Below are 27,638 nucleotides of genomic sequence, written 5' to 3' on the forward strand. Positions count from 1 at the left end.
TCCATAACAAACGCAATCGAGAACCACAACCCAGGGAGCTAAATCGCAATAGAGGGGGAGAAAGCCGATGGTCGTGCAGCATCCCGACCATCAACTGGTCGCGGCCGCAAACGCGCAGTCACATGAGTTTGGCCTGTTTGTCTGCGCAGCGTCATAGTTTCTCCAGGTCTTCGGATATTCTACCAAGCGTTTATTTACTAAAGTTCAATTGAACTCCATTCTTCATATCAGCACTTGGTTCAAAATGTTTGGCATTCGCTCGTTCGTCCGCCAGACACCTAGGTGGACGCAGCTCCGAGCTGTGTCCACGCTAGAGGGCCATTCTCACATCGTATGTACTACTTCATTCAAGAGCTAGCTAAACCGAAGCAATCTACAAACCAACCCTACTAACCTCCCTCCCCAGTACGTATTCCCCAAAAACGGCACCAACATCCTCTCCCTTCTCCCCTCCGAACCCACCAACCCGGACCTTGCCCTCGGCGTAACCTCCAAGCTCCCCCCAACACCCGATTCCTTCAAAGAGAACCCGAAATTCCTCAACATCCTGCAAGAAGTGATCGCGGAGCATGGATACAAAGACCCAGAAGCGGTTTCCCAGGCCCAGGTGATGGTCTCAACAGCAGGCGCGAACCTAATGTCTGGGGGAGTGCTGATGGGTGGCGCACGGTCGAGGAGACGGCGCGGCGAAGTCGGTGACTCCAGTGGCGGAGCTAGTGGTCAAGGGGGTGCGGGTTCGGCGGGAAGAGGAGGCTGGATTCATTTGTCGGATGGTAGGCGGCCGCCGGAGTATGGGCGGATTGCTTGGTATGTCTTTTTTTCCTGTTTGTTCCTGCGGAGGTGGGTGTGGGCTGACGAGGTGGGATGGATAGGCCTGAGGATATCTTTGGGAGTCTGGAGGTGGATGCTGATGGGAAGTTTGTGGGAGGGAATGGCAATTACCAGGCGAGTGGTAAGTTGTGTGATTGATTGATAGTGCGTTGTGGGGTTGGATGATGGTGTGGCTGACCTTGGTTAGGGACTTATCGGATTGTGACTCGTGATGGAATGTAGGTTCTCTCTATTCCTGATATGACTGCCTGAAATGTGCTAACTTGGAATTAGTTTCGGTTTGAGCCCGTTTTTACGAGAGAAGTTGGTCCAGAGACTGCGCCAGCAAGAGTCTCAATAGGCTACTTGGTTAGGAGCCTTGTACAATAGTTCATGGATGTATTATTTAATGGGCTTTGTGGGATAGTAGCTCCATTCAAACTGCTGGCAGTTGAATCAACTTGGATCATGCCTAAATTACAGACAATTAGCTCCCGGGTCCAGCTCGGAGCTTAGATTCTGGGGTATCTCCATCCTTCAAGCATATTTCCTTCCTCACTTCCCAAAAAAGTTCGTAATCCGCTGCGTCCCTGCAGGAGGCTGCTTCTGCGGGCTCTTCTTTATCGGCTTGTTATGAGTGGCACTGCGCATCTTCTTCCCTGCCGGCGTCACAGGCTTGGACGGTGAGGTCTTCTCCGGGCTCTTCTTCGGCGATGTATCTACACCAGGCTCCGATTTCTGCAACTTGGTATCCTCCGTCTCGACATCCGGCGAATGCTCCCTCTTGATTCCGGCAACCGGCTTTGGGGCATTATCCTCGCTCCATTCCGCATCTTGGGTGGGCCTCTCATCTTTCACTCCTTGCTCCACCTTCACCCCAGCACCCTTCTTCGCATTGGCAAAGAAGTTCGCAATATTGCTCTTATTCTCCTTACTACTGACCGGAACTATAAAATCCGGCGAATCATTCCCCACCTTCCCCACCTCCTTCGCCACAGGATAACATTCCAACTCGCCCTCATACGGCTTGAGGATCGACTGCAGCTCCTTCGACCACTCCGTCCTGGAGGGGTCCAGCCAAATCTTCATCTCCTCGCTATTCGGATCCAGAATCACGGGCATCCGATCATGCAGGAACTTCAAGTAGGGATTGGACGAAGTCGTAATGATCGTATATGTGTAGAGATATTCATCGGAATCTGTATCCCAATTAGCTCCCACACCCCAACATTCCCTCAGACATATGAAAATATATTATCTCACCCTCATACTTAACACTATCCCACAAGCCCGCAAAATACATCAAATCCCCATCCTTCCTCTTGACAAAATGCGGAACCTTCTCTTTCCCTCCCGGTCCCTTCTTCAACCACTCATAGAACCCCTGACACACCACCGCGCACCGCTTCCTCCGCTTCATAGACGTCCACAAGCCCCGATCCTCGATTAATGAGTCATCTCGGCAATTGATCGTACGCATAAGACTTCCGTAGTCGGGGTTGCGTTTCGTCCAGAATGGGATGAGACCCCAGCGCATGCTGTGGAGCTTGTATTTGGTGGCTTTGCTGTTCTTTTGTAATTCTTCTCCTGCATCCTCCTCCTCAGCTTCGTCTGCTGCTGCTACTGCTGCTTCAGTCGCCTCTTTATCGGCGTCAGGTTGACTAGCTGGTTCATCATGATGATGAGAAGACGGGTACATATGCGTATCGGCAAGATATACAGCGCCAGTATTCCCCGGTGCGAAGTTGTAGGTTTCGCGGACGTCTTCGTCGGGAGGTGCGTCGTCGACTTGAAGGCCTTGGTCTTGGAGACGGCGGCGGATGAAGCTCATGCGCTGTTTGTTCATCGATTAGTTACATGTGGCTAGTGGTGATGGTGATGGTGATATATAGTACCACCGGAGTAAGTATACAGGGCGGAGGATGAGGCACGTACCACGCCTAAAGCGTATCTTCCACACATGGTGAGATGGGTGAATTATCAATGGGGTGAAAATTGAAGCGCCGGAGTAATAAAAGGGTAAGCTGAAGTGGAATGCGACTGAAGAGAGAGATAGAAAGAAAGAAAAGAAGACTAGGTTGCGACGTCATGCGGCAGGGCGGAGAGGGAAGAAGCTAAACTACGATCGATCGGCGGGAATCTCTAACTGTAACCTAATCAAGTAATGAAGGGGGTCTGGAACTTCCCGCTATTTGTGCACAGCTTAGCAATTATAGAAACAATTGGTCTTTTCTCATATTTGTCTTGCTTCCATGTCACTTATCTCTTTGTTTGATGCATCTAGAATTCTATCTTTGCTTAGGCGTACATCTTAAGCGGCTAGCTGAGCGACTTGGAATGTTCAATGCCGCATTACGGTGCTTTTACTATATCGGGGAATTGTTAGCTAAATATATACCATTTTTATAGATTCTATGGTGGTTACTTACTAGTATCATAGGGCTGGTAGCATACAGCATGGGATTCAAGGTGGGTATAAGCAATAGACACAGGATGTGATCTAAGCTACCCTATAGTGCTATATACACTAGATAACTTGGTAGTAGTACTTCATTATAACAAAGAGGAACAGAAAGATGAAGGCGAAGCTCCCAGGCCTCTATAAATGTATATATAAAATTCTTTAAAAAAGATATTAAGACAAAATAGAAGGAAGTTTGGAGACTGAACGGTGATGCACGCAATAACGTATATAAGGTCATCGCTCCTGAAGATACCCGCTAGCTTTATTGCAAAGGACGTATGTGAAGTGAGTAGTAACAAATAACCATAATCGTGTGAATGCGGACAACATATCATCTATTGAGATATAGCTACATAGCACTGACAGAATCAATGCCATAGCCTGGTGTCATGCAAGGTACGAGATCTTAGCCATGTAGATCAATCTCAGGGATGGTCCCGAGAAGAGCCTCAAATGGAGAAGTTGAATCTGGGGATTAGGAAGATAGGATGGAGCATTCCATCGACCGATGGATTGAATCCAGAACAGCGACATGTTATGACCCCGCAAGACTGTTGGGATAGTACTACTAATCGAGGGATAGATACTAATACCATCATCAGACCCCGCATCGGAGATACCAAAGACAGTATAGTAAGTAGTTAAGGTAAGATATGTCTACAATGTCTCTCCTCCAGTGATAGGGTGTAACTTTTTAACAGTCTTTTAAATGGTATTAGAACAATTTTGCATGTCATCCCTTTCACAAGATTCCAGACAATTCGGATTTTTATGAAACGAAAAATCTCGAAGTAAAAGCTAGACATGTTCAAGGTGAAAACCCAGGAGAGAAGAGAGAGAACTCCCCTCCCTCCGAGGTGCTTTCATTGCTTCATGGCTCATACATCCCAACCAATGCCTGCCCTTTTTGAGTGTGTGTGTGTTTGGAAAAGGAAAAAATAAAAAACAGATATCTTTGTTATTTGATTTCTCTCCTCCGCTAAAATCTCAACACCGTCCCTTGGATTACTTGATGGGTATCAATCTATGCCCTCGACATGACACCCCAAGCGCGGATCTTGTGGTCGGTGTAACCAGCGAACAGGGTCTGGCCGTCAGCGCTCCAGGCCAAGCTGACACACTCGGGGTCGCGGCTCTTCTTGCCCTTCTCGACGTACTCGGGCTTGAGCTCGTCAACCTTGCTCTTCTTCTCGAGGTCGAAGATGGTGATGCTGCTGGCGGTAGCAGCGCACAGCCAGTAGCGGTTGGGGGAGAAGACGAGGGCGTGGATCTCGTCACCGGCGTGGAGGGAGTAGAGGTGCTTGGACTCGTTGAGATCCCAGAGCATGGTGGTGCCGTCCTTGCCACCGGAGGCGCAGAGGGATCCATCGGGGGAGATGGTGACGGCGTTGATGTAGCCGGTGTGACCGATGTGGTCGGTCTGGAGACGGCAGGAAGCGAGCTCCCAAACCTAGTTGTTTTTGCATGTTAGCTTTGATCCCACAGATACATCCTCTTCAGGTTGAAGTTCTCAGTGGGAAAGCAATAAAAGCAATAACAACATAAACAAAAATATGTTTGTCGAGTGTCCATCAGGGCATTGGTGAATGTTTGTCTCATGGCCATAAGGCTCTGAAGTAGCAAATACGTTTATGCAAAAACATCTTCTGGACTTGTCGAAATTGCGGATAATGGAAAACTTGGATGTGTGGGAGTCGACTCAAACGTACCTTGACGAGCTTGTCCCAACCAGCGGAGACGATGACGGGGTTCTGGGGGTTGGGGCTGAAGCGAACGCAGGAAACCCACTCGGTGTGGCCCTTGTCGGTGATGGTGAACTTGCAGTCACCAAGGGTGTTCCAGAGCTTGATGGAGCGGTCACGGGAAGCGGAGACAATCTGGCGGTTGTCGGCGGAGAAAGAAACGGAGAGAACGTCGTTGGTGTGGCCGACGAAAGTCCGGGTGGTCTCACCAGTGGAGAGCTCCCACAGGCGGAGGGACTTGTCCCAGGAGGAGGACAGAGCGTAGGCACCGTCGGAGGAGATCACCTATATAATCCCCATGAACGGTCAGCCAAAAGTTTTCTTCCCTTGATGCTTTTCCCAGTCCCGCCTTCTCGTAGGTCTCGATCGGGCTTCGTCCTTCGTTGTGGGGATGATTCTTTTTTCTTGTCTGGACTGGGACATGGTGGGGACGGAGTGATTCGGAGGGCATACACAGTCAGAGACGATGTGAGAGTGACCCTCAAGGCTGCGCTTGGGGTAACCGTAGGCCTGCTCGTCGCGGGTCAGGTTCCAGATGATCAGGGTCTTGTCGCGACTGCCAGAGAGCAGCATGTTGGGGCTATAATCGAGGAAGAAAAACATAAAAGTCAGAACCCAGTTTTGTCCATTTGATATATGAATATTCATGTTTCAACCAATGCGATCATTTTCTTTTCTCGCAACAATGCATCCATATACCACTTGTTCGGTAGCACATGCACACCTTGTTCGATTTTCGCAACAAAACGCATTTGTTTCATGTGTTCATTTCGGTGGTAGTGTAGTGTTGCCTTACTTCTCCAGAGAGGTAGCCAGGCAGGTAACCCAGCCATTGTGACCCTCAAGGGTACCGCGAAGGACGAGCTGCTCAGCCATGTTGGGAGTCTGGGAGGAGAGAGGGATGAACGCGGGCGGAGCAATTGTCGTTGACTCTAGGCTGGAGATAAAAATCACAGCATTGAGGATGGAGTGGCAGACACTCAGCGTGCCCGCCTGAGCCCTAACTAGCGCGCCCAGCCCTTCTCGCCGTTGTGCGGTACCGCCAACCCTAACTCGTATAAGCGAGTCACGTGAATATTCACCGCCTGCCTCGGCTGCTGACCGCCTATGGCCATCTATATCATAGATATCAAGTTGAAGTTGTGAATGAACCCTCTTTATCGAACGGCAATGCTTTTTATAACCCTCCCAATATATCCCTGTAAAGCCATCCCGGTGTATAATCTGTACAATCTCGCCCAACATATAATACAAGCCAACTATACAATCTCGCGTCACTTACACACACACCACCATGCCTATGGCAGCAGACTAGCAAGCTCAGTTGTTGAACACCTGCACATTGGGCATACGTCCCAGTCCAGGTCCACCAGTCTTCTTGGTCTTCGCAGCATGGAAGCCCGTGGCACTGTTATCCCGAACATGTTGACGCAGGAGTCTCAGCACATTGGAGTCGGCCCATCGTGACGGAACGGGCCGGTATGCAGCCTTGAAAGCACCAACCGTCTGCGCCCACTCGCCGCTCTTGGCTCCAGTACGCTTCCACGTCTCCGTGGGAGTATCCTGAGCGCCTGCTTCAGTGGAAACAGCAGCCTCAGTCCCCTCAGCCGGAGGGTCCTGGGTGGCCCAGTAGTAAATATCCCAGTCATTCTCATCCAAGAACCGGTCATACTCCTGCAACTGCTCCTTGTTCATATCGGCCAGATAAACATCGGCGAACGTAGACAATAGGAGATCAGACTCGAGGATTCCGCGCTTGCGGCTCTGATCTATACCATCCCCGGATTTGCATCAGCTACTCATTCCAAACAGAAAGACTCAAAAGGGAAGTGAACTGGGGATCACGAACACAACAACCGAGCCCTCATAGTAGTAACATCCTCGCCCTCCCGGCGCAGCGGCTCAACCTTGAAGGTAATGCCCTCCATCTCTCCAACACCAAGTTCAGGCTTCTGAGCCCCCGTCTCCTGGCGACCTCCAGTGAAATGCTCAACTCTTCCGGGGTACGGATCCGCCGGCCGGTAGTTGGGGTCGACCGAGTTCAACATCTCCGGGGGAGCCGGCTTCTCACCGACCTTGGGGAAGTCCTTGGTCATGGTGGAGGTCGTGTTGGGCACATGAGGATTAGGGGGCTTGTTTGTCTGGTTCTTGCGATGCTCGGGGGCCGTGGATGGGGCGCGATCATTGTTGTTCACGCTGTTTTGACGAACAACCGAGCTGCCGAAGGAGCGGCGAGCAAAAGTTGTCGTGAGAGAGATTGGCGAGGTCGATGGCCGCATGAAGCGGTTGATGAGTCTGGGTGCGGACATTTTGATGTCGCTATGGTGATCGACAATTATCTATAGTGGAAATTAATGGGATATTGGAGGATTGGTCGCGATATCCTGAGGGAGGTCGACGATGAAGTAAGAACCGAAGCCGAAGAATGACGGGGTTGACATCATCCGGAGAAACTTCGTTTGCATTGTTTGCAGGGCTGTTCACCAACCGTCTCCGGCGCATTTCCAACGGCGGTTGGTTTGCTCCCCTTGCTTCGCTGATGTTGCTATGACTGCAGGATGTCAGAGTCTGTGGGCTGCAATTGGCTCTCGAAGAGTGAAGTCTTATTGACTAGCAGGGAATCCAGTCTGGAGTTACACAGTATCGCGTTGGCTGTCTTATTGCTAGCGGCTTCGTGGTGACATACTACAGCACCTAGCGATGGTCTTTCGACTTGGGTAGAGGCCTTCTTTCTATGTGGTTGAAAATGGCTAGAAATTTGATAATAATACCGATCACCAGCACCAATATACATGCACAGTTGTCATACTCCTCATCAAATAATCAATCAGTGTACCGTGAAGCAAATCCCGGAGCTACATAGGGCCAAGATGATAATGAAATGCATTGAAAAGAAATAGTCCATATTTTGTCATGACAAGAGAGAAAGCATCAACCTGGAACCTTCTCTTTCTCACGATTCTAGATTTAAACCGACATGGTCTAGATAAGGTGCTTGGATCTACAAATCCAAAGCAGTTAGCCACACCACCCAAATACCAGACTAGGGGAAGCATCATAGAGAGGGAAAGAACATACCTGAAGTAAGCCCTCAGATACACAACCTGCCAAGCACCCAATCCAACCAGCATACCCATAGTACCGAAAGCGAACCACTTCACACGCTCGTTCGTGCTCTCGTTGGTGTCACGCAGCTTCTGCTCGCGAGCGCGCAGGTACTCCATCTCGCTGACAATCTCGGCCACCATCTCCTCGATACGGCGGAGGTCGGTCTCAACGGGCTTGAGCTTCTCCTGGACCTGAATGCTAGACCAGTCACGGGCATCGGCACCGATGTCGACGTCGAGCTCGATGGACTTGTAGGGGTTGGCAACGGCGTCTGATAGGGTTGTCTGGTTAGCACCACATACACACACCACACAGCAACTAGTATCCCTAGCATATCAAGAGACAGAATAACCAAGGTGGATAGACATACGACGAGTGGTGAGCTGGTTGTCGAAGCAAACATCGAAGGCAGTATCAGCGGGAGAAGTGAAGGCCTGGCGAGTCTCTCCGGCAATATCCTTAGGACGACCGTGGTCATTGCCCAGCGCATCCTTGATCTATTTCAGAAAGCAAAATAGTTAGCCAAGTATATCCTTTCTTTCGCAAGCGACACAATTTCAAGGTGGAATAGGACATCGGGGAGACAACAAAACAGCTGGCCCGACCAGCGTGCCTCCCGTAATCACCACAAACAACAATGGGGTGAGTTCCCACATACATGCATGTTAACAACCTGACCATCACCCTTGTTTCCGCTCACAATGGCCGTGACGACCACAAGCTGGTCCTTGAAGACGAAGTTGCGTATACATCGCTCGTTCTTCCCGCTCACGGCAGAGAGGTCGAACTTCAGGGCGGAGGTGAGTTGAACGAACAAGAGGAAGAGAAGACCGAGGAAAGACCTCATTGTGAGACGGGTGGCCGCCATTGTCAATGGCAGTTGTGGCAGTGGCCGGGGGGAAGGAGACTATAATTGACAACGAGGCTCGGAAGCTGCTGTGCTGCTGCTATTGATGCCACGCCGCGCTCTGGAGCCCAGGGGATCCCGATCGTTCGGTGGAACGTTTCTCCGGATATCGGCCCACACGCCGGATCTATACAAACTACACATGGTACATTGTTTTTGGACACCTACTTACTACTTGAATCATTATAGTGAAGGGATTCAATATCCGATTAAGTCGTTAAAATGCTTTCTATCAACAACTTAGGCGTTTGAAAAGTCAAGTAATCTCATTCATAGGCCATAATTGAAACTCTCTTCCTGAGGATACTAAGTAAATAAGAAAAGGTCCACAAAGTAGTGGATAGATAAAGGAAGAAATGTAGAGGGGGAATCAAGCGTGAGAAAGAAATACCGCTGGAAAGAGTGATACATTCAAGAGGTGCAAAGGCAGACCGCAATCCAAAAGGGAAAGGAAATAGAAGATATGAGCGAAAGAATAATGCTCCAATATGGACAGGAAAAGGGCAAGGAAATAAAAGACAGTATCGGTCATCAGAGTTCGCCACGGCGAACAGGGCATGTCGTTTGCCTAACACATTATGATATCGTGTTCAAAGCAATGATTAGAGAGTGACAATGTAGAGCATTAGGACACAGGAGGGGGAATATAAGACGCATTGAAGGAGACACATCATGCCTCGACCTTCTTGCGGCGAACAAAGAGTCGCGAGAATCCCGAGTCCTTAGACTTGGTAGCAGCAGGAGCCTTGCTGACGGGAGGCTCAGGAGGTCCAGTGTTCTTGAGAAAATCTGCCAGTGCGCTGGTCTCGGTCTGTCGCACCGAGGGAGTCTTGAGGTCATAGGCGCCATTCATGGCTCCCGCATTGCGCTCCATGCCGACTTTGACAGTATAGTTCGAAGCGCCTCCCATGTAGTTATCGGGCTGTTGACGCAGAGAGGTCTTGGAGGGTTTCGCCATAAGTGTCTTCTCGGATGCGGTGTTCCGACGCAGACGAGCCTTCACTGATGCTGAGCCCCGCCGAGAGTTTGCATTGGCCGCCAAAGGCTGTTGTGGCGGAGTGGGCTCTGGCGGGGGAACATTGCGCAGGAAGTCGATCAGACTCTCCTCATCACGTTTGGGCTTTGGTTCTTCAAGAAGCTCATCAAGCTCGTCGTCATCGTCCAAGTCAATAGCGTAAGGGTCTGGTACACGGCGTCGTGTCCGTGGCGGACGGTGGTCATCGGATACGCTCACAGGAGCGGCAAATGTCGTCTTCGTTTCCTTGGCCATGACAGTCGGAGTGCTTGTCCGACTAGTAGATTCCAGAAGCCCTGTGCGAGAGCCCACGGAGACCAGAGACGTCTCAGCTACCGATTGCGTGCTAGCCACCGAGGGGGCACCCTTTGTGCGACCTGGCTCAATAGCCTGGAGCTCGTCCGAGTCCATGGTATCCCTGAAAGGCGCAACAGTACGCGGGATACGATGAGCCCCAGCCGTTGGTGGGCCTTCCCGAATGAAATCGATCAAGTCGGACGACTGATCACCCCGGGGAACCACAGCAGAACGGGCTTCCATGCGGGGACCGCTACGGGCAGAGGCTGCAACAGAAACAGTGCTACTCGCAGGCCGGGACAGCTTCTTCGAAATCTCAGTGGCATCAGACAACCGACGCAGGCGCGACGACTTGGCAGGGCTACCATCAACCGTTGCAGGAGTGGTAGGAGTATTCGGTCCGGTGGACTTCAAAAAGTTTGCAAAATCACGGGTCGATTCCATGCTGTGCTTCGCATCCCGAGCCTGTCCGGCAGCCGGTTTCTGCTGTTGGACCATGGCGGGAATTTCGATGGATTTGGGTTTCGACTGGATGTACTTGGGTACTGGTGGAAGGTCAACCGTGCTTTTCGATGATGCAGTTGAGTGTCTCGACCGAGACATGTCATCTGGGGTCGGTTCAACGCTTTTCGGCAGGTCGGTCGGATCAGTACCTGCTTGCTGAGCACGCCATCTAGGTGAATCCGGCAACTAATAAGAGGGATTAGCAATAGCAAAAGGAGCGGAACAATGGCTGACTCACCTCCATTTCCCTCATGCTCTTGGGAGTCAAGGTGAAATGGATTGTTTCCTCGCTGCGGATCAACTCGTCCAGGCCGGACGTATCGTCGTAAGCCGACTCCCTTGTCGAGACCCTGCTGACCTCAGACGAGGTACGGAGACGAAGCGAGCCAGTATCTGCAGGGCGACCGATAAGACCCTTCAACTTGCTCGATACCTGAGAAGTCGTAGAACCTGCAGTGACAGGACGCTTCTCACGGCTGCTGCTGAAACTGCCTGAGCGACGAGACTTGGAATAGACAGAAGACGCCACTGAAGTGGATGGTCGTGCCGGCAATCGCTGGACTGCGGCGCGTTCGACGCCGGAGCTGACGGAGGCTGTCCCTGGGCTCGAGCGCCCGTACTGATGCTGAACCCCGGGTACGAACGAGCCGCGTTTGCCAGGCAATGATCGTGAGGATTCCGAAATTGCGCTCTCTCCAGAAGTTGAAACAGGCCGAGATGCTTTCTCTACGGCGATGTCGTCCGCAGAAGATGGAACAGTTGGAGGGGTTAAGTCGTCGGGAGTAGACTGGTCACAATCAGCAGCCTTGGACGCATCCTGATCGGCGGCGACGGGTTGTGCCGGGGTGGAGTCGACGACCCCCTGCGTTTGTGGCGCGACAGGCCCAGGAGCAATTTCTACCCCAGAGGCCACTTGAGCTTTTTCGTCTGTCTCATGATTCTCAACCTCGTCGGTTTCTTGGATCTCACGGTCGGTCAGAGAAGGTGACGACACTGGGGTACTACTAGCGTCACTCGTTGCTACGACCGATGCGACCGATGTGGACGGGGTCGCGGCGGCCCCCTGTGCAGCGCTAGGAACCACCGGTTCATTTTGTTCGGCGGTCTCTGATTTAGTTGCCGCTCCACCGTGCCGCTCGTCATCCTCGTCATGCTCGTACATCGTCTCCAGGCGTCTTCGCTCCTCTGATGGAGTAGGCGACGTGCGCTCGGCGGGCTGCTCAACTTCGGATGGTTGTTCATCCGTAGGAGCAGCATTGGGCAAAGACCTTGACCGAGCATGGCGCGGCGATTTGATGTTAACTAACCTTGGCGTGATAGGGGAGTTCCCGCTCGATGAGGGAGATCTTGGTGAGGGAAGCGTCAGCACCATAAGGCTGTGGGGTCGAACCTTATGGGCTACAACGGCTTGCATCGTCTGGATGTCGCTAGTGTCGAGCTCCGGGAGGAAGCCTGCGGTTTCAATCTCCTGGACATCATGCTCACTCATCGGCAGTGGGACGGAGGCCGGGTCAACTTCGTCCTGGCTCTCCGGAAGCGGCTCATTCACAGACCGCGATGATGCGGTACGCGGCGAGATCTCATCGATTGTGATCGCACTGCTCTTCCTACTGCTGGGCCCGAAAACTAAGCTCTGGCGATTCACGAGAGATTCCCTTGACACTGCTCGCGACAAGTTGTTTCCTCGCATACGCTTCCTCCAAGTCCGCCAGAGCCTTCCCAGAGTGGGGTTCAACGCCAGCCTCTCCATGTCGTGGTCTTCCACGACCAGTCGGTCCATGCTTGCGCGGTTCGCGCCCGTCTCCGTCATATCGTCTTCATCCTCAAGGTTTGCTGATAGTCTAGACCGAGCTATCTCGCCCGCAATGATTAGGGCTTGCTCACCCATGTGTTCAATGATGGAGGTAAGAAAGATTGAGGCCGCAGGCGTGATGTGACCGACATGGCTGGCGAGCCTGCGGAGGCCGCCTCCATCTTCGCCTATGATTTCCTGGTTGATGTATTCCTCTTCATCATCTTCTTCCATGTCTCCCAGCCGCGTGTAGACCATACACCGCAGACGGGTCAGCTTCCAGGAACGCACAAGGTCGAATTCACCAATTGAGGTTTGGCCGCTACGAAATTCCAGCTGCTCGTCTTCCGGTCCACCCAGGTATTCACTTAACTCGTCATCAGCTGCCGACACCATCTCCTTGGCAAGTCGAGGCTTTAACACTTCGGCAACGGCGGGACGAATCTTGACCAATTGAGTGGACTTGGCCGCGGCCAGGATGTTGAAGAGAATGTTGTCGAGGAATGCATTGAGAGAAGAGAGGGCTTCACGAGTGACAAGCGCACTCGCACTGGACTCGTGGCCTTCATCGTCGGCCACAAAGTCGGCGGTGTTGAACTCTTGGTCCGCAGTAATTATTTGAGCGGCCGCAGACGAGGCGATATACGAGGGCGCGGGGATCACTGGTGGGGGAGCGAGAAAATGGGAACGGGAGAGTTGCGAGTCGCTGGACATGCTGGTGCTGCGCGAACGCGAGATCGTTCGTCCCAGCTCGTGAGACTCGAGTCCTTTGGTGTGCTGCATGGTTGAAGCACTGGGTCATATAGCGAACCCGACAGCGCGCAAAGGATGGTATGTATTAAGAAGTAGGATAGAAAGTGAACGACTCGGAGTAAGATATCGAGGGTCAAAGAGAATGGCCAGAAAGAATAAGGAAGCACGCTAGATCATCCTAGAAGTCATAAGGCATAAGCATATCTTCGTCAGCTTTTCCAACAATACGACCTCCGATGCACAGCCTAGTTTGGGGGCCTTTTGCTTGATTCGCCTTTGCGCAGTCTGCCTTCTGAACGGATGTCGTAAGATGGCGTCGGACCATCCCAGACTATCAAAAGCAAAAACAGGAAGGATGACTGGGGGAGGGGCGCAATGAGCAGTGAAAGGGCGAAGAAAAACAAAGAATGACCGAAGCAAAGCGAGGAAGAAAAAAAGAAAAAGAAAATGTACAGAGTACCCAACGGGGTGGATGCAGGGTAGAATAGTGTCGCAACTAAGTAGAACGTACCCGGAGAAAGGAACCAATTAACAGTACGTCGGGGTCATGTCGATAAGGAAGACGCGGAAAGGGATCTGAAGGAAATCGATTCCGAGAGATCAATAAAGAACTGGACGGAGAAGAAAACTCATCGAAGAGTTCTATAGCAGAGGGAAGGAGAAGAAAAGGAGAGAGAGAGTGTGTGTGTGAGTGTAAGAAAGAGAGTAAGTGAAAGAAAGAAAGGAAGTAGAGGAAGAAAGGAAGAATTGGAGTAGTTGATGGTAGTAGCTTTGGGGGAGATGGATTTCAGGAGTAACAGACAGAAGAAGATCCCGTTGCAATGAAAGTTGTGTTGCTCTCTGTGTTTCTTGTCTGTCTGTCCGTCTTGTCTCTTCTCTACTGCTAAACTAGGCTCTAGCTCCCCATTCAGACCCGAGAAATGAAATATTTAGTGACTTAGGACTGTTTAGTATTACTGACTATTACAATTACAGACTAAACTGGGCGACTTAGTACCACTTTAGTCTCTTTTTACTCGAAGCAAAATCAGGAGAGGTGGAGCCCACCCTTTTCCCTCCCGGCGGAAGAAGAGAAGCAAGAGGCAAATGAGGGTCGAGGGGAGAGTGGAGCAGGGGGGGGGGAGGAGAAGAGAGAGAGGTTGATGGAGGCGACGGTCGCTGTGAACGGTGAAGGCTAAACTTGGGATTATCAAATTGCGCGATGGAAAGTCTTATCCGCTCTTTTAAAGCGGATGGGCTGGCAATCATCTCCGGATTCCTTGCAAGGTTGTACCAGTTGTACCTTAGTACAAAAGTATGTTGTCGGATGGTGTCTGTCTTCAAAGTATCTATCTATCTAGTATCTACGTATCTACTGGACTAAATGGAAATGATTTGATTTGACTTTGGACGGCATTAGACTCAGCACGAGTCGGATGTCTCCAGGCACGAGCGGGTTGCCGATCTTGCCACTCGGAGGGTGAATGCTGTGCGTGTGTGTCATACAACGACGTGGTACTACTATTGGGAACTTTCGGCCGCCATGAACCACGGATTTCCTTTCAGCAACTGGGGAGCGTTGCTCTAAGAAGTAGTTCAACAGCCTTGATGGTATAGTACCTTGGTAGCATGAGCAATAGTAACAACCGTGACTTGAGACCGTTGGAAGAAGCCCTTGGGACCTTTTTTTCCTTTTTTCCCTACTTTCCCACTTTTTTCCAGAGAAGCAGCGAAGGAAAAGGCAGCGAAGCCCCCAAGAAAGACGACGATCTCCAGAACCAAACTAACTAACGAATGCGACCCACTCAGCCTTCGAAACAAAACCCTAAAACCGTCCGACTGCAGGAAAGGGGCGCTACTGTACGTCTGTAACCGCTTAACCGACCCGTGTTGGTCTGCTTGGCCGCTCCGCCTCGAGGTTTCTCTCATCTTAGGCGAAGTTGTACGTCACTAGTAGTCCTCTGCATATTTGAATGAAAATGGAAGGTGTCTGGGACAATGATCCGTGATGTTCCTGGACGAATTTCCTGGGTCTTCTCCCATCCCCTCTTCTGCCCTCTCTGCCCTCTCTGCCTAAAGAATAGTCACAAAGAGACATGCCACGGTTGAGCCCGTCTATTGGTCGTACCAGGTTTCGGTACTTCATATCCTTCCCGAAAATATCCAGACCCATCCAACACAAGGTCAAACTCTGATTTCCGACTATTAAATCCAATCAATACCCCTGGGCCGAAGCGGAAGGCGGCCGTGCCCAGGGCCAATGGACATGGGGTCCACCCCCATCACCACGGGCACTCTCCTCCCCCTCTGCCTCTCTCCCCTTTTGAGTCTCTGAAGAATTAGAGGTGCGATGGTGCTTTTTCTGAGCAATTACGCAATGAGGCTTGAAAAAAAGGGCCCCGTTTCTTTCCAGAAATGCTAGGCATTCCTGTCAATCTGCCTTGTACCCGTCACAGAATTCTCACAGGCAAAAGCGATGACCACCGAGACGAGGTCGCAATTATCAAGATGGGGATCCTTTCGAACGGGACTGACAAGGTAGATCATCGGTGGGTAGTAACGACCATAATGCATGAGCGTGCTGCATGACTCTCCAGCACACACACACGCAATTTCTCCATATCTACCCCATACGCTACTGAATTGCCATATGAGGCTAAAGGACGCCCTGACAAATCTTATATGACTATTCGGGACCACAAAATCCTCCGACCTTCCTTCTCAGTATTAAGCTGCTGGGAAGCACAGGGAAAATCCCTGCTTGATGTGCCGTCCCCGAAGTTACTATGGAGTGAGTAGTCTATCTTCTTGCTATTTATTCCTGACCCCTGCTATAATCCGGGTGCGCAGTGAGATACTAGATACTAGTTAGGTAAGAAGCCAAAGATTTGAAATACCATTACAGGCACACACCCACTGAACCCCCCACCATCACGCGATCGAACAACCATACATACAGCATCGCTGGACATACCCCAAAAATCTCCTCTCCGTGCCTTCCCAGTGGACCGATCCCAGTACCCAGTCATGCTCAGTCATGACCAATGGACAGACAGTGACCTCCGTGGTTCTCGCATTCCGTGGTTCGGACGGCCCTCGATATAGCCGTTCCGGGTAAGTCCTCGGATAGTTAATCGGGTACACCAGGGGACTCTGGCCTATGATTGGTTTCCGACTACAGATTTTAATCTATCTCGGATATGGTCGCTATACCCACTTTGTGTCTCTCTCTCTCAGCTGAGTCCGTTCAGCTCCCAGGTTCAGCTCAGCCCAGTTGGGTCTAGTTAGATGGGGAAATATCCACGTAAAAGCTCCAGCTGAGACCACCCTGCATGACTCAAGCAGTGGCTATATTAAGCGACGGGGAGACCGATAGTAGATGGGAAGTCCCAATAGGCTGGAGATGCACGGTAGGTGCATACTCAATCTATCCATCCATGATTAAGATTATTCTAGGTAGTACACATATCCTCCTAGGGACCATTGATCAAAAGGAATAATAATCTAAAGTAGTGGGGGTCAGCTGTCATTCCGGAGCCAAGGACATGGGACGCACTGGGAGGATGCAATTCTCGAAGAGTTCTAGACCTCAATGATCTGTGATAGATTCAGCTATTGTATTTACTATATTCTTCTCAGCTGCGTCTAGATCACGCCTCTATCTATCACCAGAACATCATCCTGAGTCTAGACTAGGATACACTTCTCATAGGAGAAATCCGACCCTGGCACCTTCAAATTAGCAGCAATAGCAACAGCAGCAGCGACAGCGGCAGCGGCAACATGATCCCAATCACACCAACCACACCACAGCACCACATCTTCTAATGCCATGCATCCTAGCGCAGCGGGAGTGGCTTGTCAATAGTCAGAGCACTATTATTCAGCTAGACTAACCCCAAGTCCCATAATAACGGAATGAGATCAATACTGCTTGCTGCCCAACCATATCTAGAACCCAACTAGTGACAGAGACAGAGTGACAGACACCTCCAGCTAATATGATCTCCACTACTATCTACCCAAGATCATCACGATCTAGACCTATAGATAACCATAACTGGCTGCTAGTTACACAAATCACGTTCCCATGTAGTACTACTTATGCAGGTGGCCTAGGATCCAATCTAGCTAACTAACCCCGCAATCACACACTTACCAGATAGCCCGCACATGTTCTTGTGTAGCGTTCAACGATACCTTCTGGTTCGTGTGACGGTGCAATAGGTGGATGAATTGAGTGGAGTTTCTGCTTCTCTTCTTTTTCTTGTTTCACAAAAACCGAGATATACACCGATACAAGCTGACTGACCGGGAGACTGACTGACTGACAGGCGCTACGATGATAGCCATTGCCCTGCTAAGTAATAAGGTAAGTACTCACCAAATTAGTTAATAATGTCCATGTACGCAAGTATCAACAGCATGTGAACCATCCAATCCCGATAAACAACCGGCGTCGGGGCACAGTCACACAGCCCAGCCCCAGTCCATTCGCCACGATGGGCAAGGAAATCCAGCTAGCATCATCATCATCATTATCCACTGCAGGGATTAGGGATGATCAGTCAATCGATCGATCGATCGCAGGTGCGAGTGTGTGTGCCATACCCTGGTGCAGCCTGCATATACACAACACAGCAAGTACATAGAGCCAGACATCTGTACACAATCATCACAAAGTCAAAGGAGACTCAAAGTCCGAACCCCGACCGATCAGCCAAAGTAGACGGAATACTACTATAACAGTAGATGACATGCATATAGCCCCCCATCTCATACCAGCCAACATGACATGTACTGTATGTGCTGTGTGTGCTCCACACCACCAACATGTAAGTAATACAAATACTTAGCGAACAACCAACAATGAATCAACAATAGAACACACACACAAAGAAACCACACTAGACTGTATTTAGCAATAGAAACAACACGGCAGCATTTCCAACCAACTCATCAATCACACTTTCATTAGAATCATACGATCTAACTGGCTCGGTGGAGGCGATTGTGGCTTCGGTAACTAAGATGTTAGTACGAAGTTAGTTAGTTGCTTGCATAGTGGACAAGTAGACTAGTAAGTAGTGTAGTTGGTTTGATTTGATTTGAATTAATCTGGTGTTAGGCGAATTCCGCTTTCCGTTCATAAGGCCGGCTGCTTCATTTACGTACCTACTAGGTAGCTAAGTAATTTAATGGGTTAGTTTCTGCCTGGTTGATTCGATTGTGACGTGGCTGGCTGGCTTAGCACACTCGGTTATTATTCGTTCTGTCATTTTGCTGCGACAGCCTGGTAGTTCATTAGTTAGTTAGTTACTAACTAGTTAAGTAAGGTAGTTACTGATCGGATCGGATCTGACATCAGCTCTGATCTGTTGTTGGAGTCAGTAGTTAACTTTCCTTCCAGCGAAGTAACTGAAAGTTGTCACCTATGCCATGGTTAGCGTAAGCAAGGTTGCTGACATGCCTTGACTACTGGTTACTAAGGACTCAACTCGGAGGTAACTGGCCATGTCATAATACCGATGTAAGTAGTAAGTAGTACCCTATAGGTATTGTTTGGCCCCCAAGCGATCGGTTTCACAGCAGAACCGGGTATCATACCCCAAGCCTCGCTCGTTTCAGGTCAGGTGGATTATCCACAATCCCCAACTAGGCACTTACTATGACAATGTGTGTTACAGCTGGACGGGCTGTGCCTTGCTTGACGGACTCAACTTGTTTCAAGACTGACAGGGAAGGTTTGGTTAATAGATTCCTTTATATGGGCATATGATTGACACTCATCTATGTTTCAAGTACTGTTCGATAATGAGACAGTATTCTCTGATGGCCCGGTTCGTGTCTATTGCCTTCTTTGGCTGGTAGGAATCACGACTTGCTCGACTTTGATATATAGAAAATGGCACTTTTATTTCAATGTCATGCTATTGATAAAATTATCAAGACTATTGAACCCCGCTCATGAGCTTTTGGTGGAATTCGGCTGTGCTGTGCAATGGCACACCGTAAAAGAAAAATGTCAAGCAAAAATCAATATCTGGGCTAGTTCCAGTTTGCAAATTCTTTTCATCCGTCATATTATCATTTCTGTATGATCTTTGACTCTAGTGGACCAAAAAGCCATTCCAGTTTTCCAGTGCATACGCAACACCGCTGGTGAAGAAGCTTAGCTCGTCTGGCCCTACGTTGGTATCACACGCTAGTCTTTCGGAAAGTAGATTCTCAATCTTGGCCAGCAAGTCCTTGTTATGACTTCTACCGGCTCTCGAGGGACGGTCAGAGGCGCCTTCTTCGTTAACGAGGTTGGCAAGTTCTCCAAAGTCCTCCTTGGCAACGATGTTGCGGAAAAGCCCAATGACGTGATTCAGCACGTTGTCAAAATAGGTACCGCTGGCACTATCCAGGTCCAAGTACGGCGAGTCCAGACGACCGATGTAGAAGTCATTGGCCTGTTTGCGAAGGCGGGTTTTGTATTCGAGATCAGGAATCCCGTTGATGCCATTCATGTAGGCAAGGAACAGCCTCTTGTCGAGATCGACGACGTCGCTGGGGTGCTCTTCAGGCAGCTGTTTGATCGACTCGAGCGTACTGCTGAGTTCGTCATCTTCGATGTCGTTGACGTCCAGTTCGTCAACTGACTCCTGGAACCGGAGCGTGCCAGATGCCAGTGCACGTTCCATTAGCTCGTGGCCAGTCAGCTCTGCTTCAGAGTCTTCATCGTCGTCCAGCGAATCTGGAGCATCGATATAGCGTATGTTCGTGTCAAATCGAACCATGGGTCCAAAAGAGATGAAAGATCCATCCAGGGACTCGGCATCGTCTTCGTCACATGAGTCTGACATTATATCAGATGCGTCGTCCCACCCGGAGACATGGTACATATCATCATCATCGTCATCACTGTCTTCGAATATCGCATCATAGTCGTATTCCGAGTTTTCCGATGCATAGCCCGACTCTGATTCCTCATCTTCTTCGATTTCGGAATACGGTCTTTTCAAGATGGGCTTCAAGAAGGAACCAAGAGACGGTTCGGTTGCAATCACCGGGCCTGATACACCAGAGGTGTTCGAGGTGGTTTGCTTGGTCGACACGACAGAAACTTCGTCTGAGGCATAGCAACTGTCATGAGAGATCGATACTTCAAGTTGAGAAAACGTTGAAGAGAGAGACTCCCATGACTTTTTGTTCATGTTTTGAGGGCTCATTTTGGTAGAGGCCTTTAGCAGAATGATCTGGTCAACAAAGAATGCCAACAGCGGCAATGACCAAGAAAACCCAAAGCAAACTTGACAAAAGTTTTCCCACTCGCACTGGTAGCGACTGGGATGGAAAGAGGTCAATTGCCTTTGGCAAGGGAAGAAGAGTGGAGATTTTTTGATTTCAAAAAGTGGCTTCGAAGGCCTCCAAATGGTTTGAAGGAATCCATGGTGAAGCACAGGCGCAAAGGTAGTAGCCGCCTAGTGAGAGCCGAGAAGGCCCTTGACCAGAATAACCTCGCAAAACATTATGGATATTTGTAAATTCACTTCAAATTGGGGGATTGTTTTGAGTCAAGACGCATGCGCGTTTGGTTGTTGGAAAGGTTCTTGGCCGAAATATACGGTTTAAGCCCTTTCTTTCCCTTGTAAACACGTTCGATTTCGATGGAGTGTCTGACGTGATACATATAGACTGCTGGGTCGTTTGTGAACTCGGTTGTTGAGTTGACTGAGAATGCGCAGTATTTGATGCTAGACAAATACCGCGACGCGTAAAGTAGTGCTAAGGTAGTATCCGTCAACTCTGCGTGAGGATGACGGCGTTATGGGCTCTGTTCGGAACTTGGCTGGGTGCTTTGTTCGTAATGAGGGGCAATAACCGATGGCCGATGCCCTGGCGCTATAATGTCATGCCCACTTTTCGTGGGGATACGAGTGGTGCAACGGGAGGAGACGAGGGGTAAGGAACAAAAATTCGTTGAGAGACAGTCCCTCAAAGGAAGTTCGAGTATGATAAGTCTCGACGACTGTCCGCCGAGAAGTGTCTAGAATGGATGAGAAATAGCACAGTAACCAGTGCTGGGGTGGAAGAAAGGGATGGGAACAAGGCGAACCTCGCGGGTGTCAGTCAGATTTCCGTCATCACCACATGACCTTGGCCTTGTTGCCTCCCTTTCCTTTCCTTTCCTTTCCGGCGCTGCCATCGGGCCGATTGCGGAATGCTCAATTGGGTCTAGCTGTTGCGGCTGAGTCTCGCTATTTCCTCCAATCAATGCTCGTTACTGCTCGGCTCGGAGTCGCTAGTAATTCCGTCCCGGAGTCTCTACGTGCCGCCGGTGAGTGTTTCTCATCATGGGTGTGGGCTGCTGTGTACTCTGGAGGTAGCATTGATTGTCGACATTATTACTGCTGGAGCTGGCCTGTTCGCTTAGGTTCTCTCCATGCTCCTGGGTTCTAATCCACATCTGGCTTCTTTCTCCACTTCAATCTCGGGCTGATGGTTTACTTTTCTTTGAAAGAGAATCAGTCCTTGTCGAGGGGACAGCGGCACAGTGACTTCCCAAAAAGGAAATACGCGGCACTACCACTTGCCTTTGCTACAATGCCTGCCATCTTCGTCCGACTTTCATAGTCGAGAATGACTTACATTTGCTGCAGAGAATCTATATTCCATACTTAGCATTACTCCATGCTCGTTGTCTATGTTTAGGTTTTGGTATGCTTAATGCACTAAAAGAAGCTGGCCCTAGAAATTCTTCTGGGTGGCTTGCTCGACTCACTGTACCGCCAGAACGACGGTTTCGGCGGACCCCTGATAAGACACCTTCCAAAACACCACTTGCCTTCAATGTCTCTCGGCAGAGTGTGACCTTGTTCCGATCGCCTGTGCTTCGTAAGCCTAAGTATTACGAACCCCAGCTCCACCAGATGCTGAGGAATCTGGACAAAGAAAGGGCAACTTGGCCAGGGAAATGAGACGGCCTCGCTTCTGAGACGAACTTATGCTGTACTGAACTCTCCCCAGGCTGGCGAATCAGGCTGTCTATCTTGAGACAAGGAACAAAGAACTCGCGATGAAACATCACACTTAGAGTTCCGAGCCCTCGCAAAGCCGAATTTACGATACGGACCGCTTATTCTTCAGCGTAGTCCAAGGCCAATGGGTACGGAGCTCAGCACACTCACAGAAGGTGTAGGCCAGAGCTGAATGCGAAAAGCTACGCCCTCCCTCCTTCGCCAGGACTTCACCCGTAATGGGGGATAAGAATAGAAACTCGTGTTAAACGACGAGTTAATCTACAGATCTAAAGAGAAGAATTTTCTTTTTTTTTTCGAGCTAATGCTTAATGCAAAAAGCCTACAGGAAGGGCTTTGATCCAGAATGCCAAATCCTTCTGTCCACACATTGTTACGGGGGGTGTGCATTCTTCCTAAGCCCAGCATTCCAATGTTCAGGCCAACCAGCTCACCAACGGTAGCTCATTGAGTACCCGAAGATCATTAGCTCCACCATGCGGGAAGAGCGTGGAGCAAAGGTTCGGTCGGGGTAATTTAGTGCAAATCATTGAGGCTGCTATCCTACGTATACGACTCAGGATGAGCCAAAGCAACCCAATGACGCTTACACTCCAGGTGTCAGTCAGCCCGTTGAGCCCCCTCTCCACGTCGTCCCTTGACGCGTCGAGCCGTCGAAGCCGGTTGACCTCCATTGTGACACTCATAGTTCGATCCAGCCTCGACATCGATTATCAAACAATGGCGAGGTCGGTGTCATTGGCTCAGCGCTCGCTGGTTCCTCTAAGACCCGCCCATATCCGCCCTGCTGATACCTCTGCACCCTGTTTCTGGCATAGTAAAGGTTGCATTCCCGCGGGTGGCCATCAGTGCTCCGAGCCCACTGGGTGAAGGATGTCTGGCAGTGGATGGCACGAATCAGCCACCGACTTTGCACTCCTCCTGATTGGCGACAATGGCTTGTGGGAAAGGCATGGGCCGTTCTGCTCGAGCAATTGGGCTGGGGTGGGCCATATCGAGGGGCTGCGTATTCCTTGATGGCACATTCCCTGTCTATCTTGCCCTTGTTGAGAGCTCTTGGAATGTGCACAGAATCCAGCGGAGAATCCAGAGGCTGGGGCCCATCGTAGCAATTCAAATAGGAGCCCTCTGTCTGTTGTTTGTTTGCTTTGTCTACTTTGCATTTTCTGCACTGTTTTCTTCGATTGTCAACTCGTCAAACTGTTCCAACACTGCCAGTGCATTCCATCATCACTTCGAGCCATCGTCATCACCGCGGCCATTTTGGACGGATACTCGGCTAGCTTAGCCGTCCCTTACTTTGCGTCAAGCTTTCCTCTGCATCAAGCTTCTGTGCTTCCGCGGCCTTCGTCGCCAGTCATATCTACTCGGCCCAAGTGTTCGTTGGGTCGACCTTTGACAGCTCCTCTGGTCGTCGCCGCAAACGGAAAGCGGCACCCCGACTGGCACAATGTTCGCCCAGCAGTTCGACCATTCCTTGAATGATTTAGATTTATTTAATCAGTACGTCAATATGGACAACTCCAGTGTGGATGGCAACAAAGATGTTTCATTCCCTGGCGATCTTGACCAAATATTTCAACTTGAGTCATTGTCCAGCGACTGTGGCGAGCACTCTCCGGCCATCTCCACATCAACAGCGCAACCCCATCAGCAAACAGCCCAAAACTGGAGCAAAGACTTCTGGTGTTTGTCCCAGAACGCGGACTCTTCTACCAACCAAGGCCAAAATTTCTCTCTACAGGATACTGTTCACCCATCGGCCGTTTCTGATTTGGGTGTCAACTTTGAAGCTCCGCCGACAGCGTGCGCTCCGGAAACCCGCCCTTCTCCGTCTACTCCTCCAGCAACTCCTAGTCGTAAGACCACCAAGAGTGCTGTGACTACGCCCAAGGTGATCCGTCGTCATCGCGAACCTAATGATCGTCGTGGTCCGCTGCACAAGCAGAGCTTCTCACCTGGCATAACACGCTCCTCTCAACCTCAACGGAACAGAATGGCGTATCAAGAAGCCTGGGCGCAGCGATTCAACAACTTCAGCTTTCGCAGCTCGGATGAACGCTTGCCTCTGTCCCCACCACCTTCCGATATCCTCGTTCAACAGGAGAATATGGCTGCAGACAACTCTGCTGCCCACCTGAACCGCACCGAATCACTACCCAAGGCATCAGCTGAAATGCCTCCCCAATATGACACCGGCATCTTTAACCAATCGCCCGCTATCTCCATGCCTTCTCCATCGACAGCTGCGCTAGCGGGGCAGCCCCCGAGATATTTAAGCCAGTCCAGCGGCTCGGGGTTGCCCACCTCAAGCCCCCCTTCGGCTGACGACATCTTCTCCTCCCCACATTCTTCAGGCCCTCAGTCCATGTCTTCCTGGCATTCCGACTCTCTTGGCTCTTCTGGGATTCCGTACAGCACCCCCGATCTGAGTGGACAAGATGGCCAAGCATGGTGGTCGCCAATGGCTTCGAGAGTCCCACAGCGACAGCCTTCGTATCAGCAGATGGTGGCGTCCCCAGCTGCACAGAGACCGATCCAGAACTCTGCAAGTCAGAGTGACATGCTGCAAGGGGGCCTTATGATTCAACTGGACCCGTCGTCATATGATCTTTCCAACACACATTCGTCATTCCCCTCGGCCGGCCTGCCTTCCGCTCCAAATGGTCATGAGAGCCGCGCCTACATGCAGCCCACTGCAGCGCCAGTGGATTCATCGTCATTTGTCACCCCTCAAATTCCCTCTACCCACTCACGCTCTCCGTCGCTGTCTCCGGGCTCAGGCTCACCAAAGAGTGGAAGCATGATGCACAATGGTCACCGGAGGTCATTTCAGCGCCAGAGTATGAACCGAAAGCTTTCCTCCAATTCTATGAGCGCACCAAAACCAGTTAAGGCTCCCCACAGTTCATCGGGAAGTCCAAAGGGAGGCAACAAGGCCGTCACCGTATCCTTCGTGAATTTCACACAGAACGATTCCAAGAGGATCCTCACCGGTGTCGCACCCAGTGGCAGCTCCAAGACCAAGGCACGACGTGAGCAAGAAGCCCGCGCTCGACGCCGCGAAATCAGCGAAGCTGCCTTGCAAGCCGTCCGGAGTGCCGGGGGAGATGTTGAAGCTCTGGAGGCCATCCTATGCTAATATCATATGTAATAGTAATACTCACATGTCGATCCAGTGCATCGCTCGTTTGCCAGTATCCGTTTATTTGTCGTCATTTGTGTTCTGCGGCTAGCCGGTTTTTGAATGTTCGTTATACCATTCCAGAGTCTGTTGTTATTATTCTTTTTATTTTTCTGTTTGTTTCATTTCTCGATACAAGGCAACGGTCGTTTGGGTGTTCGTCTGATCATCACTTTTTCTTTTTGAGCCGAAAAGGATTTGGAGTTTGACATTCATCAAAAGCGTTAGATTGGCGGGCATTCAGGTTCCATCAACCTCATACTAGTTGGATATAATATATACCACTAATATTGCATTCTTGAAAATTGTGTTTGCACAGAAGCGAGTGATCTGTATACATGTACCTAGGTGGCGACACACAAGAAATCAAGCACCATGCTTTTTGACATACCTTCACGTTCTAAAGAACCGGCCTGATCAATATACGCCTAACGGCGACCTGGTAGAAAACGCCAATGAAAATAATGTACACAGTTCATTCATAATACAGTAATAGTTCGTAATATACAAGAGTTGGGGGTCCTTCAAGCCAAAGCTCCAGATGGCCGAGTACCATGTGAGACATCCCAACCCGTCACTGATCACCAGAAAATGTGATGTCTCTTATCGACAGATACTGTTTCGCAACTGTCTGTAATGTTGCTCCAACGACACTAACGAAACACAGCCAATCAGCTTCTCTCTCCGTATGTCTGGCGTGTTCCGCATTTCGGGAACGGATGGCAACCTGGCAAGGCAACCCCAGATATGCCTATTTTAGAGGTGACGAGTCTGACATATGTGTTTCAGATTGAAGCGAGAGAATTTAGGCCCAAGTACGGAGAAGTCAAGCCAAGCTGCAATTCTCCACCTCATTCACTCATCTCTTCGACGCAGTCGGGCTCCACGAATCAGGCTGCCACTTCTGACCCGGAGCGCCGGCCGCCGCCTTCGCCCAGGGGTCATTCTTCTTCGCAGCCTCGGTAGTTGCCGTCTGCGTATCCTCCGAAGGGCTCTTGTTTGCTTGTGCTACCGTCGCATCACTCGTGTTGGTGGCGGGGAGCGGTTGTTGTTGGGATTTGGGCATATCCAGATATGATGGTTTGCTGGCCCAGCGCTCATCGGCCAGACGGGCTAATTCCTTGATTTGCATTTGTCGGATGATGTCTTGTTGTTGTTCTTGGATGGACGGGGGGTCTGCGCGGACATAACGAAGCCATTGGTGCCATTGTGCTGTAGTTACCGGGGGTACGGTGTTAGCTGCTGCTATTGGGGATATGCTATGAGAGCTGAAGGTGCCACTTACGGCTCACTTGGACATCGGCGAGATGGGTTTTGGGATCGGTCTTGACGATGCGGCGGAAGCGACCGGCGTTGAGTTGGTCCTTGAATTCCCAGAAGGTGTTTCCGTGTAGGTCGGTGCCTGAGGAAGAGGTATTAGGAGAGTTTCTGGGGAGCTCTGGATTGAAGATGGCAGATGAGCTTACCGACGAGGAACGACCTGCGCCAGGGTAGGCGAAGGCCCTTCCACTTGAACCACAGACTGTTGATCGGACTCATTGGAATACCGAAGTGAGGATGGTGGTCGATCGGAGGCTATGCGATCTAGATTGAGGCAGTGCAGTGGTGGTAGAGTGGCGCGGAGAAAGAGGAAGATGATGTTCCGATCATCGAAATGATGAAGCCGAGATGAATTGAAGCGGCGATGATTGGGCGGTCATTGACACCCGAAAGCTCAGGCAGACGGGACGTCATCGGTAAGATTGGGCGGTCACGGGGCGTCAAATACGGTATTGTTCTGGGCGTTTCTTTTCTATTTCGGGCTTCGAGTGTTCGATTTCCATTCCACGCCGCATTCCGTTCGCCCTTCAACTTTGGCTTCGTTGCTTTTGTTTTGTCTCTGCCTCTTCGGTTAATATTCTGCATTGATCCCTCATAATCCCCCGGTGATCTGTCTTCTTCATCCCTTCCTCTTCTCTTCATCTAGACCCTGAATTGATCTTCCGGTTCATCCGCCCTCACATAAGCCTCCACCCCCCTCCTGAACCCCTGTGACGTACTGCCGGTTCGTCCCACCGGAA

General features: G+C 50.5%; 9 protein-coding genes across 9 annotated transcripts; 2 read left to right on the forward strand and 7 right to left on the reverse strand.

The window, feature by feature from the left end:
* Positions 1-244: 244 nt before the first annotated feature.
* Positions 245-1,171, forward strand: AtWU_05689 (uncharacterized protein; the record flags this gene model as incomplete). The annotated part of the gene is made up of 5 exons (XM_035500799.1): positions 245-331; positions 407-807; positions 873-952; positions 1,019-1,049; positions 1,105-1,171. 5 exons carry the CDS (start codon positions 245-247, stop codon positions 1,169-1,171), a joined length of 666 nt encoding a protein of 221 aa, XP_035356692.1.
* A 194-nt stretch (positions 1,172-1,365) lies between these two features.
* AtWU_05690 (SOS response-associated peptidase) lies at positions 1,366-2,772 on the reverse strand (the record flags this gene model as incomplete). The annotated part of the gene is made up of 3 exons (XM_035500800.1): positions 1,366-2,009; positions 2,074-2,644; positions 2,746-2,772. 3 exons carry the CDS (start codon positions 2,770-2,772, stop codon positions 1,366-1,368), a joined length of 1,242 nt encoding a protein of 413 aa, XP_035356693.1.
* A 1,526-nt stretch (positions 2,773-4,298) lies between these two features.
* Positions 4,299-5,892, reverse strand: cpcB (40S ribosomal protein RACK1; the record flags this gene model as incomplete). Its single annotated transcript, XM_035500801.1, has 4 exons — positions 4,299-4,724; positions 4,984-5,301; positions 5,470-5,596; positions 5,813-5,892. The coding sequence occupies 4 exons, from the start codon at positions 5,890-5,892 to the stop codon at positions 4,299-4,301; spliced, it is 951 nt and encodes a 316-aa protein (XP_035356694.1).
* Positions 5,893-6,336: 444 nt separating this feature from the next.
* AtWU_05692 (succinate dehydrogenase assembly factor 2) lies at positions 6,337-7,325 on the reverse strand (the record flags this gene model as incomplete). The annotated part of the gene is made up of 2 exons (XM_035500802.1): positions 6,337-6,785; positions 6,866-7,325. 2 exons carry the CDS (start codon positions 7,323-7,325, stop codon positions 6,337-6,339), a joined length of 909 nt encoding a protein of 302 aa, XP_035356695.1.
* Positions 7,326-7,998: 673 nt separating this feature from the next.
* On the reverse strand, positions 7,999-8,971 carry AtWU_05693 (emp24/gp25L/p24 family protein; the record flags this gene model as incomplete). The annotated part of the gene is made up of 4 exons (XM_035500803.1): positions 7,999-8,017; positions 8,095-8,395; positions 8,495-8,621; positions 8,783-8,971. 4 exons carry the CDS (start codon positions 8,969-8,971, stop codon positions 7,999-8,001), a joined length of 636 nt encoding a protein of 211 aa, XP_035356696.1.
* A 730-nt stretch (positions 8,972-9,701) lies between these two features.
* AtWU_05694 (uncharacterized protein) lies at positions 9,702-13,422 on the reverse strand (the record flags this gene model as incomplete). Its single annotated transcript, XM_035500804.1, has 2 exons — positions 9,702-11,033; positions 11,086-13,422. 2 exons carry the CDS (start codon positions 13,420-13,422, stop codon positions 9,702-9,704), a joined length of 3,669 nt encoding a protein of 1,222 aa, XP_035356697.1.
* Positions 13,423-19,481: 6,059 nt separating this feature from the next.
* On the reverse strand, positions 19,482-20,585 carry AtWU_05695 (uncharacterized protein; the record flags this gene model as incomplete). Its single annotated transcript, XM_035500805.1, has 1 exon — positions 19,482-20,585. The coding sequence occupies one exon, from the start codon at positions 20,583-20,585 to the stop codon at positions 19,482-19,484; it is 1,104 nt and encodes a 367-aa protein (XP_035356698.1).
* Positions 20,586-23,844: 3,259 nt separating this feature from the next.
* On the forward strand, positions 23,845-25,536 carry wetA (developmental regulatory protein WetA; the record flags this gene model as incomplete). Its single annotated transcript, XM_035500806.1, has 1 exon — positions 23,845-25,536. The coding sequence occupies one exon, from the start codon at positions 23,845-23,847 to the stop codon at positions 25,534-25,536; it is 1,692 nt and encodes a 563-aa protein (XP_035356699.1).
* Positions 25,537-26,437: 901 nt separating this feature from the next.
* On the reverse strand, positions 26,438-27,117 carry AtWU_05697 (uncharacterized protein; the record flags this gene model as incomplete). The annotated part of the gene is made up of 3 exons (XM_035500807.1): positions 26,438-26,790; positions 26,864-26,980; positions 27,045-27,117. The coding sequence occupies 3 exons, from the start codon at positions 27,115-27,117 to the stop codon at positions 26,438-26,440; spliced, it is 543 nt and encodes a 180-aa protein (XP_035356700.1).
* Between the last annotated feature and the right edge of the window lie 521 nt (positions 27,118-27,638).

The sequence above is a fragment of the Aspergillus tubingensis genome, assembly GCF_013340325.1.
Source record: "Aspergillus tubingensis WU-2223L DNA, scaffold_7, whole genome shotgun sequence".
In the NCBI taxonomy this organism is placed as follows: Eukaryota; Fungi; Ascomycota; class Eurotiomycetes; order Eurotiales; family Aspergillaceae; genus Aspergillus; species Aspergillus tubingensis.